Source organism: Scyliorhinus torazame, chromosome 2, assembly GCF_047496885.1.
Source record: "Scyliorhinus torazame isolate Kashiwa2021f chromosome 2, sScyTor2.1, whole genome shotgun sequence".
Lineage (NCBI taxonomy): Eukaryota > Metazoa > Chordata > Chondrichthyes > Carcharhiniformes > Scyliorhinidae > Scyliorhinus > Scyliorhinus torazame.
This window is the reverse complement of record NC_092708.1, coordinates 161,009,466-161,027,642: the sequence shown is the minus strand read 5'-3', so window position 1 is coordinate 161,027,642 and position 18,177 is coordinate 161,009,466. Positions and strand designations below refer to the sequence as shown.

General features: G+C 51.1%; 1 protein-coding gene across 1 annotated transcript in view; it reads left to right on the top strand.

Moving 5' to 3' along the window:
* Positions 1-18,177, top strand: part of LOC140393012 (protein boule-like) — a 285,413-nt gene that overhangs the window by 159,564 nt on the left and 107,672 nt on the right. Inside the window, exon 8 of the mRNA XM_072478936.1 lies at positions 16,911-16,958. Coding sequence (XP_072335037.1) covers positions 16,911-16,958 — 48 coding nt within the window. The remainder of the gene's footprint in view (positions 1-16,910; positions 16,959-18,177) is intronic.

Genomic DNA, 18,177 nt, shown 5'->3' with positions numbered 1-18,177 from the left:
GTCCCCAAAGTGCTCTCCTACCTCCAAATCCAACACCTGGCCTGGTTCATTACCCAAAACCAAATCCAACGTGGCCTCGCCTCTTGTTGGCCTGTCAACATATTGTTTCAGGAAAGCCTCCTGTACACACTGTACAAAAAACGACCCATCTATTGTACTCGAACTATATCTTTTCCAGTCAATATTTGGAAAGTTAAAGTCTCCCATAATAACTACCCTGTTACTTTCGCTCTTATCCAGAATCATCTTCGCCATCCTTTCCTCTACATCCCTAGAACTATCAGGAGGTCTATAAAAAACTCCCAACAGGGTGACCTCTCCTTTCCTGTTTCTAACTTCAGCCCATACTACCTCGGAAGAAGAGTCCCCATCTAGCATCCTCTCCGCCACCGTAATACTGCTCTTGACTAGCAGCGCCACACCTCCCCCTCTTTTGCCTCCTTCTCTGAGCTTACTAAAACACCTAAACCCCGGAACCTGCAACATCCATTCCTGTCCCTGCTCTATCCATGTCTCCGAAATGGCCACAACATCGAAGTACCAGGTACCAACCCATGCTGCCGGTTCCCCTACCTTGTTTCGTATACTCCTGGCATTGAAGTAGACACACTTCAAACCACCTACCTGAACACTGGCCCCCTCCTGCGACGTCAAATCTGTGCTCCTGACCTCTATACTCTCATTCTCCCTTACCCTAAAACTACAATCCAGGTTCCCATGCCCCTGCTGCATTAGTTTAAACCCCCCCAAAGAGCACTAACAAATCTCCCCCCCCAGGATATTTGTGCCCCTCAGTTTCAGATGTAGACCATCCTGTCTGTAGAGGTCCCACCTTCCCCAGAAAGAGCCCCAGTTATCCAGAAATCTGAATCCCTCCCGCTTGCACCATCCCTGTAGCCACGTGTTTAAATGCTCTCCCTATTCCTCATCTCACTATCACGTGGCACGGGCAACAACCCAGAGATAACAACTCTGTTTGTTCTAGTTCTGAGCTTCCATCCTAGCTCCCTGAAAGCCTGCCTGACATCCTTGTCCCCTTTCCTACCTATGTCGTTAGTGCCAATGTGGACCACGACTTGGGGCTGCTCCCCCTCCCCCCTAAGGACCCGGAAAACACGATCCGAGACATCACGTACCCTTGCACCTGGGAGGCAACATACCAAACATGAGTCTCTCACGCTCCCACAAAATCTCCTATCTGTACCCCTGACTATAGAGTCCCCAATTACTAATGCTCTGCTCCTCTCCCCCCTTCCCTTCTGAGCAACAGGGACAGACTCCGTGCCAGAGGCCCGTACCCCATGGCTTACCCCTGGTAAGTCTCCCCCCCCCCCCACAAGTATCCAAAGCGGTATACTTGTTTCTCAGGGGAACGACCGCAGGGGATCCCTGCACTGACTGCTTTTTCCCAGTCCCTCTTACAGTTACCCACCTATCTCCAATCTTTGGTGTAACTAATTCCCTGAAGCTGCTATCTATGACCCCTTCTGCCTCCCGAATGACCCGAAGTTTTTCCAACTCCAGCTCCAGTTCCCTAACTCGGTCTTGGAGGAGCTGGAGATGGCAGCACTTCCTGCAGGTAAAATCAGCAGGGACACTAACTGCATCCCTCACCTCAAACATCCTGCAGGAGGAACATTGCACTCCCTTCCCTGCCATTCCTCTAACTTTCTACCAAGATCTGGCTAACAACTAAATTAAATTTTTTATAAAAAATAATAATAATATAATAAAATATGGTACTTACCTCAGACCAATGGGTTTTATTATTAGGTTAGAGGAGGAAGGCGGGTGGGAGACACTACACGTGTAGTGTCTCGGGTTTCCTCTCCACCAGAATTTATTGGTGAGGGTCTTCCCAGACGTCCGCGGGTCGACTTCCTGTTCCTGCCTAAAACACTAATTTTAAAAAAAAAAAAAAATTCTCAGCTCCTGCTGAAATTGACTAACCAGCCAGCTCCACTCCCGCCAAAATCGACTGGCCTGCCCCTGCAAAGACAAGTGCTTTTAAAGGACAGACTTACCTCCCAGCAACCACTTCCGCACTGCTCCCGCTGAAACTGACTCATCAGCTGTTCTCACGCCGAAATCGACTGGCCTGCCCCTGCAAAGACAAGTGCTTTTAAAGGACAGACTTACCTCCCAGCAACCACTTCCGCACTGCTCCCGCTGAAACTGACTCACCAGCTGTTCTCACACCGAAATCGACTGGCCTGCCCCTGCAAAGACAAGTGCTTTTAAAGGACAGACTTACCTCCCAGCAACCACTTCCGCACTGCTCCCGCTGAAACTGACTCACCAGCTGTTCTCATGCTGAAATCAACATCATTGTGCAGGGTCCAGAATCGGTCCACTTGTGCGCTGGCACAAGTACTTTGGGATAGGGCATCGGGGGGCTCGTTGAGCTTACCGGGGCGATAGAGATTCTCGTAATTGTAGGTGGAGAGCTCGATCCTCCACGTCAAGATCTTATCATTTTTGATCTTACCCCGCTGTGTGTTGTTGAACATGAAGGCAACCGACCGTTGGTCAGTGAGGAGAGTGAATCTCCTGCCGGCCAGGTAATGCCTCCAATGCCGCACAGCTTCAACGATAGCTTGAGCCTCCTTTTCGACGGAGGAGTGCGGAATTCCGGAGGCATGGAATGTGCGGGAAAAGAATGCCACGGGCCTGGCTGCATGGTTGTGGGTGGGGCTAGAGCGACGTCTGATGCATCGCTCTCGACTTGGAAGGGGAGCGTCTTGTTGACCATGTGCATCGCGGCCGTGGCGATGTCGGCCTTGATACGATTGAAGGCCTGGTGAGCCTCGGCCGTCAGGGGGAAAGCTGTGGAGTGAATGAGTGGGCGGGCCTTGTCCACATAGTTAGGGACCCACTGGGCGTAGTACGAGAAGAAGCCTAGGCATCGTTTGAGGGCCTTGGGGCAGTGGGGAAGGGGGAGTTCCATGAGGGGGTGCATGCGATCGGGGTCGGGCCTTAGCACTCCGTTCTGGACCACATAGCCGAGGATGGCTAATCGGTTCGTGCTGAACACACGCTTCTCCTTGTAGGTTAGGTTGAGGAGTTTAGCGTTGTGGAGGTGTGGTAGTCGGTATTAGGGGTATTACGGTACCCCTAACGGACATTGCAAAGGCCACGATGCACGCAATCGATGAATCCCTTCCCTTCCAAGTCGAGAGCGACGCGTCCGACGTAGCTCTGGCGGCCACTCTCAAGCAAGCAGGCAGACCCGTGGCCTTCTTCTCACGCACCCTCCACGCTTCAGAAATCCGCCATTCCCCAGTTGAAAAGGAGGCCCAGGCCATAGTAGAAGCTGTGCGGCACTGGAGGCATTACCTGGCCGGCAGGACATTCACTCTCCTCACTGACCAACGGTCGGTTGCTTTCATGTTCGATAATGCACAGCAGGGCAAGCTAAAGAACGACAAGATCTTACGGTGGAGGATCGAGCTCTCCACCTACAACTATGAGATCTTGTATCGTCCCGGGAAGCTAAACGAGTCTCCTGATGCCCTATCCCACGGCATATGTGCCAACGCACAAGTGGATCGACTCCGGGCCCTCCATGAGGACCTCTGCCACCCGGGGGTCACTCGATTCTTCAATTTCATTAAGACCCGCAACCTGCCCTACTCCATCGAGGAGATCAGGACAGCTACCAGGAACTGACATATCTGCGCAGAGTGCAAGCCGCACTTCTACAGGCCAGAGAAAGTGCACCTGATAAAGGCTTCCCGTCCCTTTGAACGCCTCCGTATGGACTTCAAAGGGCCCCTCCCCTCCACCGACCGCAACATGTACTTCCTGAACGTGATTGACGAGTACTCCCGGTTCCCATTCGCCATCCCCTGCCCCGACATGACCCCAGCCACCGTCATAAAAGCCCTCCACAGTATCTTTACACTGTTCGGTTTCCCCGCCTACATACACAGTGATAGGGGGTCCTCCTTTATGAGCGACAAACTGCGTCAATTCATGCTCAGCAAGGGCATTGCCTCGAGCAGGACAACCAGTTACAACCACCGGGGAAACGGACAGGTAGAGAGGGAGAACGGAACGGTCAGGAAGGCCGTCCTACTGGCCCTACGGTCCAGGAATCTCCCAGTCTCCCGCTGGCAGGAGGTCCTTCCGGATGCTCTCCACTCCATCCGATCACTGCTGTGTACCACGACCAACCAGACACCTCACGAACGTCTCCTTGTCTTCCCTAGGGAGTCCTCCTCCGGGACCTCGCTCCCAATCTGGCTGGCAGCTCCTGGACCCATCCTGCTCCGCAAACACGTGCGAGCGCACAAGTCGGACCCATTGGTCGAGAGGGTCCACCTCCTTCACGCTAACCCTCAATACGCCTACGTGACGTACCCCAACGGCCGACAGGATACGGTCTCCCTACGGGACCTGGTGCCCGCTGGGTCCCCACCCACACCCCCACCACCAACCCCACCCTCCCTCCCACTGGCGCACCCCACAGCCGCCCCCTTCCCAGGTGGATCGGTTCTCCCACTGGTCCCACCTAGGGTGATGAAGCTGCCGAAGAAGCTGAAGCCACGCTCCCAGAGCCAAGGATGCCCGAGCCGGCGCCTGCATCACCGCCGAAACTGCGGCGATCGCAGAGTTCGACCAGGGCCCCCGACCGACTAATTGCTTCATTTTTAATGTAAATAAATACTGTAAATAGTTGTGACATGTAACAAGGCAAAACACTGTACTAATGTATACCGGGTTCCACCATAACCTCAACCTCTACCACTGTATAACGCGAGATCACCACCCCCGCCGCACTCTTTTTTTAACGGGGTGAATGTGGTAGTCGGTATTAGGGGTATTACGGTACCCAGGTTGATGCTGTAAGACCGTTGGTGTGGGAGGTACCTGAGACGGCAATATCATTGGTGAAGATGCCTGCTGGTTCCGCCCAGTAAGGTGGAGTATAAGAGCATGTGTCTCCCTAGCAGCTGCATTCTGTACCTGCGCTGCTGGGAGAAACATCTAGTCCAATAAAGCCTTCAATTGTCATTCAATCTCGCTTCTGGAGTTATTGATCGAGCATCAGGAGGAATTTGGAAAGGTTAGCATCGTGGTCCTGCTGGTCATGGCTGCAGATGGTGACGTTATCCAGGTACAGGACGGTGGCCCGTAGTCCGTACCGGTCAACCATTCGGTCCATCTCCCGTTGGAAGACCGAGACCCCATTAGTGACACCAAAGGGAACCCTAAGGAAGTGCTAAAGGCGGACGTCCGCTTCAAACGCACTGTACGGACGGTCCGCCTTGCGAATGGGGAGCTGGTGGTAGGCAGATTTTACGTCCACTGTCGAGAAGACCCCGGTACTGTGCAATCTGATTGAGCATATCAGATATGCGTGGGAGTGAGTACACGTCGAGCTGCCTGTACCGATTGATGGTCTGACTGTAGTCAACGACCATCCTGTTTTTCTCCCCAGTTTTCACAACTCCCCAAGGGCTGTTGCTGGCCTCGATAATACCTTATCGTAGCAGCCGCTGGACCTCAGACCTGATGACGGTCCTGTCCTGGGCGCTGTACCGTTTCTCCTGGTGGCAACGGGTTTGCAATCCGGCGTGAGGTTTGCAAACAGAGAACGAGGGTCGACCTCAAGGGCCGTGAGACTGCAGACAGTAAGGGGTGGTAGGGGCCCGCCCTCAAGGGCCGTGAGACTGCAGACAGTAAGGGGTGGTAGGGGCCTGCCAAATTTCAGGGTTAGGCTCGGGAGGTTGCACTGGAAGTCCAGGTCGAGTAGCAAGGGAGCGCAGAGGCCGGGGAGGATGGAGAGCTGGAAGCCGTTGAACTCTACGCCCTGGATGGTGAGGGCGGCGGTGCTGTACCCCCGGATCGCCACGGTGTTGGGATCCGGAGGCCAGGAAGATTTTCTGGTTAATGGGGTGTACTGTGAGGGAGCAGCGCCTTACCGTATCGGGGTGGATGAAGCTCTCAGTGCTCCCGGAGTCCAGAAGGCAGGATATCGTGTGCCCGTCGACCTTCACTGTCGACAACGTGGTCGCGAGATTGTGCGGTCGGGACTGAGCGATCGTGATGGAGGCGAGACGCGGCTGGTCGGCGGCGATGAGGTGGCTGACGAGCAGGTGTCCTGAGCCGGGGAAGACGGCGGCACCCATGGGCCGCACGTGTCCTGAGGCAGGCAAGGTGGCAGCGCCCACGGGCCGCACGTGTTGTGAGGTGAGCAAGATGGCGGTGCCCACAGGCCGCACGTGGTCTGAGGTGAGGAAGATGGCGGTACCCACAGGTCCAAAGTGGGGGGTGCAGGGACAATAGGGGCGATCGAGCGGGCCTGGCAAACAGCAGCGAAATGTCCTTTCTTCCCGCAGGCCTTGCAGAGCGCGGGCAGCGCTTCCGGGGGTGTTTTGTCAGTCCACAGAAGTAGCACTTGGGTCCCCCGGGGTTGGTTGACTGCCGCGCGGCGCAGGCCTGGGGTTGGCTGGGGGCGGTCGCTGATGGGGTCCACGATGCAGTGTTCGCTGGCGGGGTCCACGATGCCCAGGAGGGGTGGGCCATGCGGTCAGGGGCATATGCCTGTACATTGCGTGAGGCGACTGTGAGCGAGATCGCTAGATTCTTGGTCGCCGCGAGGTCAAGCGTGGCCCCTTCTAAGAGGCGCTGGCGGATGTAGGCCGACCCTACGACCGTAACAAACGCGTCTCATTAGCAGGTCAGAAACGGCCTAGCAATCGCAGTCTGTCACCAGGGCGTGCAGGGCACGCCAGAAATCTTCCACAGACTCACCGGGAAGTTGATGCCGCGTGGACATGAGGTGCCTGGCGTAGATTTTGTTGGTCTGCTGAGTGTAGTTCTCCTTCAGTAGCGCCATGGCCTCCGCGTAGGTTGGCCTGTCCCAGATGAGGGGAAAGATATCGGAACTCAGCCACGTGTAAAGGATCTGGAGCTTCTGTGCCTCTGAGGGTGGTTCAGTTGCTGTTCCGATGTATGCTTCAAAGCAAGCTAGCCAATGTGCGAAGGCCGACTTGGCGTTGTCTGCTTGAGGATGCAGCTTCAGGCGATCAGGCTTGATGCGGAGATCCATCGTTGTAAAATCTCTGCGTAATAAATTGATGCACTATCAATTATGACGAGACGAGAGTAGAGTGTAATCAAGGCTTCTCCGAAATGGCTGCAGCTCGGAGAGCCCACACATTTATACTCCGCCTACTGGGCAGAGCCAGCAGGCAGGGATCTACCCCCGTACCTGTAGTACAGGGGCCTTACCGTAATATCCTCATATGCGGTATGTACAATACAACAGTGGTGACTACCACATATTCCTAGATTGTTCTGTAATCCTTATATTGCATGGCCTAGTCAATCTATGGTGTCAGGACACTATTGTAAAACTGTTGTCTGGTCTGTGTTTTCTTTTTAATTCCTGTCCTGCTGGCTGCCTTTTAATCTACAGTTTGCGCTGGCTGCTACCACACTGGGACGTCTGCTTAAACTACAGACTTTACGCAAACCGAAACACCCCTTGCCTAATGGACTAGCCCAGGCTTCCCTCTTCAGTTCTGTGGCAGAGCCCATGGTGTCAGTTTGATAGATATGACAAGCAGCCAATCAATGGGTCTGAGATTCTAGGCCATCTCCTGTTTTTGCTTGCTATTGGTGGAGCCATTCAGAATCTTCCAGAAGAAAGGCAGCTCATGTGAAGAGCTCTATTTTTGTCCTGAGTTCTCTGAGAAGATACGGGCAGGAAGCAGCTGGAAGACGCTCATTCTCTGCCAGGCGATTCAAAAGGCTTCTAGTTAGACCTGTGAAGGCATTCTTATTTGGGAGGACTGCAGGCAGCAGTTAGATCTGAGAAGGGAAACTCTGGAGTGAAAGGCAAGCAATTTCTCACCAGGTCTGCAATCATCTGTCGAAATGGCTGAATGAAGCCAAACTGAGGACGCTTCATTATGCAGCTGGCATTTCTGCACAGAGATCAGGTGAATGGAAAAGTCTATGATTTATCAGGTTTAAAGATCGAGCTATATCTCAAGCTCCATCTGGCAGGCAAAGGGTAGAATTGCGCCGGCCTGAATCTCTTGTGTAAAGCTCCACCTGGTGGTTTAAGGTTAGGATTGCACCGACCTGAATCTCTTGTATAAATCAATTCCCCAGACGGTCACATTGGGAGGAGACTGGCATCTGCAGAGGCCATGACCGCAGCAACAAAGTTTCATCTCAGTCTGTTTCCTTCCATTTCCATTATTAAAATGTTTCCCCTACCCCCTTATCAAATGCAGGATTCTCTGTCCCACCACACCCTTTTTCTGGTGCGTCACGTCTCCACCGGCAGCGAGATTCTCCATCCCGGATGCTGGCCAATAGGGTTTCCCATTGTGGGCACCCCCACACCGTTGGGAAATCTGCGGCTGTGACTGCGCTGCCGGCGAAACGGAGGATCCCGCTGACGGAGAATTCAACCACATGCGACTGTCTTGTGTGTGAGTAGGAGGTGGGACAGAATGTTGGGAATAGGTAGACTAGTAGACCATTGTTCCATTATTTCCGTTATACTCTTCATCTTTTACTCTTGTATACATAAACACTTGTTAATGTTTTACTAATAAATCTGGTGCCTATAACTCATTGGAGCAGTCAAGCGTTAAAGATCTTCGAAAAACACACATTATTGGTTAATTCACTTATGTTGTGACTCCGGGGTTAGTTGGGCTGGAACTGACCACCCACTCACCCAGGGTGTAGTAACAACAGCCTCTAAGTTCCATCTCTTTTGAGGACTTGCTACAGAATCTCTCCCACCATCAGAGGTTCTGTTGCCAGTACATGATTATTTCTTAGTGCCAGTGCCACTTTCACAATGAGGACATGCTTTGTGTTTCCTTGCTGTCCACTGTTTCACCTCATTTTGGGCGTGGAGTCTCGTGTCGTGCGCTTTTAGCCAGGTATTTCCCGGCGGCGCCAAGAACAAGACTCTCCTTCATTTTGGGGCCTTGGCGAGGAATGCCCTGCCAAGGCCGCACTTACCTATTTCCTGTACTAAGGAACTCCACTCGCTTGAGACCTTCCCACCGCGGCCTCTGGGCCCCCCCCAACTCACCCATAAGGAGGCCACCTCATAAGGGCAAGGCATCCCTGGGCCCAATCCCCAGTGAGGATAGAATGCCATCTTCCTGCCACTGTCACCTGGCTGTGCCAGGGTGGACCATCAGGGTGCCAGGCTGGCAATGCCCAGGTGGCATTGGGGTGCCAAGGTACCATCTGCCAAAGCCCAACCATCCAATGGCCGCCAACCGTCTCACTACTCACTTGAATATGCAGATGTGGATGCCGTCCATTATGGGTGGTATCTAGATCGTGTCGTCTCGCGAGATCCCGTTAGATCTCGCAAGTCATAGCAAGCTGGGTAAATCTTGTGAGTGGCTCCCGTGAGATTTACTGGCCTCATTGTGCCCCAAGTCGGTTGCGGCCATTAGGTTTTGCCCATTATCTCTTGTCCGTCACCTTTAGTCGATGTTTGACTTTACGGGAAGCTTTCTCTGCTCTTCCTACAATGGCTACATTCCTCCATTCACTAGATCCTTCTGGTATGTACATTGCCCTCGTGCCAACATCAGGCAGTTGTCCTTTGGGTACAATAACCCTGAACCTGTGCTTCAGTTTCACATTTTCTGTTGCCATCTGGCCCCTTAGCAGCAGTATTGTGTTCCTCATAACTATCAAACATATACGGCGGAATTCTCTGTCCCTGAGACTTAAGTGTTGACACTGGGCAGGATTCGTGGACTTCCACGACAGCAGAACTGATGCCGCATCTGGAACGATTCAGCGACTGTTAAGGGGGCTAGCATTCCTTGGAACACATTCGATTCCAATGAGAAACGGTGCAGGACTCACCTTATTGACACTCGAGAGGTTGATAAGCTTCAGCCGCATATATACACTTCACTCCCCACACACCCCATCCCAGCCAACAAGATGGCACTGGTTGTGCTGGAGCGCACCCATCCCGCTGATGGGGAGCTGGGGTCAGAGGGCACCTGGGGAGGGGACCCATACGACCTATGGCCCTAAGTTCACAGTGGGCAGTCAGCGGCGTGCACAGCTGCATGGCTGCCTTGCAGGCCACGGCAATGGTGTTACTTGCCCGTCCACCCCGACCCCACAGCCCACCTCCTGGCCACCCCCTACTTCTCTCCCTGGCAGAAGTCCCCCGACCAGCAGCATGACTCAACAAACTATGGCGATGTAGGACACTATTCATACCCCTCTCTCTCCCTCAGCAGCGTGTTTCATGATTTTGAAAAGTACAAGTGAACCTCGCTGTCGGGAATTTGTCCAGATGGAGGTGGAGAATACTGGGTCAGGCCCACTAATGATATGCCAAGGATGTTTACTGTATTTGCGGAGTGGAATGCATTGACGCCGCTTTCGAGGCACCGGAGAATTGCGCTTTGGCGTGAAACCAGCGCCCACCCCGATTTCAGCGTCAAACTGATTCTCCGCCCAGTCGCGTTTCCCAATTCCGCCGTCAGCCAACGGAGAATCCCGCCCATGGGAAACATCACCACCAAATCTCTTCTAGTAATTGCTCAAATTCTGGAAGTTTATAATCAATTCCGATTCACAGAGATCAATGGTCATAAGAATGACTACCATGTTGGAGATTCATTGTCTTCCCATCACACCTGATCACGCTACCTAGATTTTTCCACTCTTTCTGGCCACGCGCGCGCCGCTTTTTTAGGTATACTAAATTGTTATTATTCATTTACGGGATGTGAGCGTTGCTGGTTAGGCCAGCATTTATTGCCCAAACCTAGTTGTCCTTCAGAAGGTGGTGGTGAGTTGCCTTCTTGAACCGCTGCAGTCCTTGAGGTGTAGGTACACCCACTGTGCTGTTAGGGAGGGAGTTCCAGGATGTTGTCCCGGCGACAGCAAAGGCGCGGAGATATATTTCCAAGTCAGGGTGGTGAGTGACTTGGAGAGGAACCTCCAGGTGGTGGGGTTCCCAGGTATCTGCTGCTCTAGTTCTTCTAGATGTTAGTGGTTGTGGGTTTGGAAGGTGTTGTCTAAGGAACCTTGGTGAGTTACTGCAGGGCATTCTGTAGATGTTATACAAAGCTGCCACTGTTTATCGGTGGTGAAGGGTTTGAATTTCTGTGGAAGGAGGAGCAATCAAGCCGGCTGCTTTGTCCTGGATTGTGTCGAGCTTCTTGAGTGTTGTTGGAGCTGCACTCATCCAGGCAAGTGGAGAGTATTCCATCACACTCCTGACTTGTTCCTTGTAGATGGTGGACAGGCTTTGGGGGGTCAGGAGTTGAGTTACTCGCCCTAGGATTCCTAGTCTTTGACCTGCCCTGGTAGCCACAGTATTAATGTGGCTAGTCCAGTTCAGTTTCTGATCAATGATATCCCCCCCAGGATGTTGATTGTGGGGGATTCAGGGATGGTAATGCCATTGAATGTCATGGGGCAGTGGTTAGATCCTCTCTTGTAGGAGATGTTCATTGCCTGGCACTTGTGTGGCGCAAATGTAACTTGCCAGTTTACCGCATTTGAACATGGACTGCTTCATTATCTGAGGAGTCACGAATGGTGCTGAACATTGTGGAGTTATCTGACCTTATGATGGAAGGGTGGTCATTAATGAAGCAGATGAAGATGGTTGGGCCTAGGACACTACCTTGAGGAACTCCTGCAGTGATGTCCTGTAGTTGAGACGATTGACCTTCAACCACCACAGCCATCATCCTTTGTGCCAGGTGGAGAGTTTTCCACCCAATTCCCATTGACTACAGTTTAGCTAGGGCTCCTTGATGTCATACTCGGTCAAATGCTGCCTTGATGTCAAGGGCAGTCACTCTCACCTTACCTCTGGCATTCAGCTCTTTTGTCCATGTCCAAGTCAGGAGCTGAATGACCATGGCGGAACCCAAATTGAGCATCCGTGAGCAAGTTATTGCTGAGTAAGTGCCACTTGGTAGCATTGTTGATGACTCCTTCCATCACCTTGCTGATGATGGAGAGTAGACTGATAGAGCGGTAATTGGCTGGGTTGGATTTGTCCTGTTCCTTGTGTACAGGATACACCTGGGCAATGTTCCACATTGCCAAGTAGATGCCAGTGTTGTAGTTGTACTGGAACAGCTTGGCTAGGGGTGCAGCAAGTCTGGACCACAAGTCTTCAGTACTATTGCTGGGATATTGTCAGGGCCCATAGCCTTAGTATCCAGTGCCTTCAGCCGTTTCTTGATATCACGTGGAGTGAATCGTAATTGCTGAAGACTAACATCTGTGATGCTGGGGACCTCTGGAGGAGACCAAGATGGATAATCCACTCGGCACTTCTGGCTGAAGATTGTTGCGAATGCCTCAGCCTTGTCTTTTGAACATATGTGCTGGGCTCCTCCATCATTGAGGATGGGGATATTTGTGGGGCCTCCTCCTCCAGTGAGTTATTTAATTGTCCACCATCATTCACAGCTGGATGTGGCAGGACTACAGAGCTTAGATCTGATGCATTCATTGTGGAATCGCTTTGCTCTGTCTATTACTTGCTGTTTGGCATACAAGTGGCCTCGTGGTGTCGCTTCATCAGGTTGACACCTCATTTTTTGGTATGCCTGATGTTCCTCCTGGCATGCTCTCCTGCATTCTTCATTGAACCAGGGTTGATACCCTGCCTTGGTGATAATGGTAGAGTGGGGGATATGCCAGGCCATGAGGTTGCAGATGGTGGTTGAATGCAGTTCTGCTGCTGTTGATGGCCCACAGTGCCTCATGGATGCTCAGTCTTGAATTGCTAGATCTGTTCGAAGTCTATCCCATTTAGCACGGTGGTAGTGCAACACATGATGGAGGGTATCCTCAATGTAAAGGTGGGACTTTGTCTCCAGAAGGACTGTGCGGTGGTCACTTCTATCGATGCTGTCATGGACTAAAGTTTTAAAGGATTAAAGTTAATCGAGGACATTCTTATACAATGCCGTAAAGCCTGCCAATTCTTTTCAGACTTGTGCTTTGATGAATGCCCTTAATCCTGCAAATGTGCATTCATGTGCATAGAAGATATGGAACTAACCTTCGTCACTTCTCGGGTCGGAAGATAATTTCATAGCACAGATATTTTGGGATTCCTCATGCAGACCAACCGAATGGACTAACCTCCAAGCACTTGAAGCAAATTCTTCGCATGGACTGCCAGGGCAGATGTTAGTTTTCAGTTGGGTTAGTTGGCTTAGATCTTATGGAGCATCTCATTGATCAACAAGTAATTTCTTTCACAGAGCTGGTTACTGAAAGGGTGTTCAGCTGCAGTGTTCATAACTACAATGTTCATACCTTTACACGCCTCTAAATTTGTCATTGGCAAATTCCACTCCCCCCCCCCCCCTCGCCCCCAGTCGAGTTCCTATCTATTTTTTCCATGCTTTTGTCCACAATTATTGCCTTTACCATGTATTATGTATAAAAACTGATTTTTGTTGCTATGTATACGAAATGTAAAATTTTCTGTCCTTGCTCCAGACTTTCATGAAGTAGCAGTTCTGGATTTAAAGTCATATGCTATTGGGAGACTTAAAATAGGGCAAATGATGTCCCTCAATACGTTTAATGCATATTTTTCACTGATATCTTCAATAATCTTTGTATACTCGTCATGGTAACTACCCGTGTATTTTAGTACGATTTTTAATCTGTGACAAGAGCATGAACAAATTGTCAGTGTAACTTTAAGACAATTTACTGTATTTGTTTCAGACTCCTAAGACCTGATGCCACTGACAATTCTTTAATATTCTGATTAGAAATGTGAACGGATGCATTAATCCCATTATTTAGTAAATTGCAAATGTATTCAGTTTCCAAAGACAGTACAGTGTAGTTACCATGACGAGTTATGCAATTTAATTTCTTTTTTTTTAAACTTTCTCAGCTGCAAAGGTATCTCACTAGGGGCTTGATTCTCCGCCGTCGGGACGTTCCTTTTTGCCGGCAGCCCGGGGGGTTTCCCGACAGCGTGAGGCTGTCCCACAATACGAACCCCATTGACCAGCTGGCGAAACAGAGCATCCGGCCGGCGTGTTGAGCCAGAAATTTGGCGTAGCGGGACGGAGAATCCAGCCCCAGTTACCATGGGCTGGATTCTCCGATCCCCGACGCTGAAATTACATTCGGCGACGGGGCGGAGAACCCCGATGATGCCGAAATCCGGGGTGGAGCCGCTTTCGCGATGCTCTACCCCCTGAAAAGCGGCGTAGCAACACCGTATCCATGGCCTCCGTACGGTTGGCTGAAGACCGCCTCACGATGCTCCATCCCCAGCTGGCTGAGTTCCCGACGGCGTGGACCTCTCATGGTTTCACCCGTTGCGAACTCAGCGTGACAGCTGCGGACTCAGTCCAGCGGCGCCACAGTGGGGGGAGAGTCGATCCGGGTGGGGTGGACATATTCAGGGCTGGGGGCACTGTGGTGGGGCGGTTCGGGGCACGCGAGCTGGCCGAAGGGGGGGGACTATTTTGCGGGCGCGGGTCCTGCAGGCCGCCACCATGTGCAATGACGGCCACGGACCCGGCAATTCTCCAGGCCGTATCGGCAGCTAGAGCCTGGTGCTCTATGCTATCTTCCTGCTAGTCCCCAGCAAAACGGGGAATCTGTGGCCGTTGGCGCAAAACGCCACCAGTTTAACGCCGGCGTGGTCTCCACGTCAAACAATCCCAATCTACTAATACAGTGGCTGATTCCACCTATTCTGTATGGCATTACCATTCTTTTCAGTGACTTCAATGTGTTCCTTCTTTGAACCTCAAGCAAGGTTCATATTCAAAAACTTTCATATTCCTTCGATCTTTACTACTGAGTGAATCTAAATAAAATTTTTACCAATCCATTGCACATACTCTCGATGTGCAAACAGTGTCCAACACGGTGCAATTAAATGAATCTGCAACTAATACACTCAGTCCTGAAATGAAGCTGCTAGTGACATATACAATTCCTTCAGACTGATCAATACCATCATCTTCCACTCACCTCAAAACCCTGTTGTTCCTTTTTGGGCAATTTACCACAATGATATTTCACATCTGAGACACCTCTTAATATTCCTGGGAATCCCTGGAGTTCATTTGTCTGTAACTTGCTGTCTGCTAGCTCAGTTGGCTGGACGACTGGTTTGTGATATGGAACAATGGCAAAAGTGTGGGTTCAATTGATGAAGGCCCCACCTTTTCAACCCTGCCTCTCACCTGAGGTGCGGTGACCATCAGGTTAAATCACCACCAGTTAGCTCTCTCTCTCAAAGGGGAGAGCAGCCTTTGGTCATTTGGGACTATGGTGACTTTCTTTCACTTTTGCTGCAAGCCTGTCATCGTCAACAGTGTCTCCATCCACATTACTGCTGTCTGTGATTCTTTTGTTGTAATTTCATAGAATTTACAGTGCAGAAGGAGGCCATTCAGCCCATCGAGTCTGCACCGGCCCTTGGAAAGAGCATCCCACTCAAGCCCACGCCTCCTCCACCCCATCCCCTTAACCCAGTAACCCCAATTAACCATTTTTTTTTAACACAAAAGGCAATTTAGCATGGCCAATCCACCTAACCCGCACATCTTTGGACTGTGGGAGGAAACCGGAGCACCTTGAGGAAACCCACGCAAACACTGGGAGAATGTGTAGATTCCACACAGACAGTGACCCAAGCCGGGAATCGAACCTGGGACCCTGGAGCTGTGAAGCAATGTGCTAACCACTATGCTACAAAGCTGCCCTAATGATGCATATAAATCATTGATATATACCATAAATAGCAAGAGGCCCAGTACTGAACTGCGGAAATCTATAGGAAATGTCTTTCTTATCAAAAAAAACACCCACCAATCATAGCATTTGCTTTCTGGCACTGAGCTAATTTTGGATCCAAAATTGCCACTTTCCCTGGATCACAAACGAGGTTTTAATTTTCTGACCAGTCGTACTGTGTGAGACCTTCTGAAAACCCATGTAGACTAGATTAACCCTCCCCTGTTATCTCCTCAAAGCATTAGTTGGACATCAAATCTATGCTAGCTACCCTTGATTAACCCATGCTTCTCGAAACGATGATTTATACTGTCTGTCAGAACGTTTTGCAATACTTTACCCATGACTGAGGGTAGGCTGCCTGGCCTGTGATTACTCAGGCTATCCAACAGTAGGACAACATAAAGTCTACCTTCTTCAGGACAATTCCAGTTGGCATTCACTGCCAGCTTCCAGGTGCAAGACATTTCTTCATAATTTTTTTTAATGACCCACGCTTGTACTGTTACCTCTTGAAGAAATCTTACTGTACTACATGGCTAATTTTCTTCATATGGATTACTATCTTTTCTAACTGCTACAGCAATAGTTAAATCGAGACTTGATCCTGGTACTATTGTGAACTGTTGTCAGTGTTAGAACAGCATTATTGCTTGAATTAGTGGGTCTTGAAAGTTTCAACTGAGCTCTTTTGAGACTCATTTTGGCCCAATTCTCTTAATGCTTGTGGCTTTCCTTGTTAAAGCATAGCATGTTTTTTTTATCTCATCAAAAAAGATGGTGTTGGTCATTGTAAGTACTTTTTTAAAATCAGCAGCTCTCAATACACAGTCCTGGACAGCTGTGACTGTATATTGTCAGGATTGCCTCTCAATTGAGAGCACAGACATGCTGCAGGAGCTCACAAGCAAATCATGATTGTTCCAGATGTTTCTGTTTTCCACATTTTTATGATATTTTCAGCACCTTTCTGTTGCTTGTAACAAAATTACCTGAAAATGTTAACATACTTTGTTTTCTTGCAAGCTGCCTGGAAAATTGCCATAGAACCCTTATTTTCTCAAAATAATTTTTTTAGACAACTGTCAAAAAGTATGTATGAGTATGCACGCCATTACCTACTATTTTTGTTCCAGGCACCAGCTCATTGTCTCGCAGGTCAGTGGCAGTGGGGATTACCTCAGGTAAAACTTTTAATTGCTAGCTTTGCATGATAAGTAAGCTATTTTTATGGTTGAAAAGTAAATGTAGCTGTACGAACTTGTTAATAGCTGGTGTTTAGAATTAAGTCCCTCTCTGCTCTTAAGAAAAGAAAGAGTGGAATTCTCCCATCCCACCATTTGGTGGTGGGTGGAATGGAGAATCTAGTTGGAAAACTGCCATATAAAATCATGGGTGAGATTCTCTGACCCCGGCCCGGATGGGCCGAAGTCCCGCCGCTAAAATGCCTGTCCCGCCGGCGTAGATTAAACCACCTACCTTACGGGCGGGACAAGGCGGCGCGGGCGGGCTCCGGGGTCCTGGGGGGGGGGGGGGCGCGGGGCGATCTGGCCCCAGGGGGTGCCCCCACGGTGGCCTGGCCCGCGATCGGGGCCCACCGATCCGCGGGCGGGCCTGTGCCATGGGGGCACTCTTTCCCTTCCGCCTCTGCCACGGTCTCCACCATGGCGGAGGCGGAAGAGACTCCCTCCACTGCGCATGCGCGGGAATGCCGTCAGCGGCCGCTAACGCTCCCGCGCATGCGCCGCCCGGAGATGTCATTTCCGTGCCAGCTGGTGGGGCACCAAAGGCCTTTTCCGCCAGCTGGCGGGGCGGAAATTCGTCCGGCGCCGGCCTAGCCCCTTAAGGTTGGGGCTCTGCCCCCAAAGATGCGGAGCATTCCGCATCTTTGGGGCAGCACGATGCCTGACTGATTTGCGCCATTTTGGGCGCCAGTCGGCGGACATCGCGCCGATGCCGGAGAATTTCGCCCCATGTTCCAATTCTCCTCAGCGCAGGTTAATAGTGGGACGGTCTTCCCTGCCGGCTGGTGGCGTGAACGACATTTGCATCTCACAAATGTCCATTAAACCAGCTGCCCAAAGTCATCCCGTCAGGCCAACCAGCATGAAATTATGGTGGTCTATAACCTGATTGCTGAAGAGTGCTGTGCATGAGACAGTCCTCATTGCGCGAGACACTCCGGGGGGGAGTGCAACAAAGCCTTTCTGCCATACTGCTGCGCTGCTCCAGGGGTGCTATACATAACTCTGCCTCCATCTCCATGCCGAGCTGGTCTTCATGGACAGCACTATGCTGCTGGACGCTTGGACCCTCTTGGGGGTGGGTGGGGGGGGGAGGGGGAGAGGATTACAAGAATCTCCTTTCACTTGATGCCATACACCAGTGTCTATCTGGACAGAA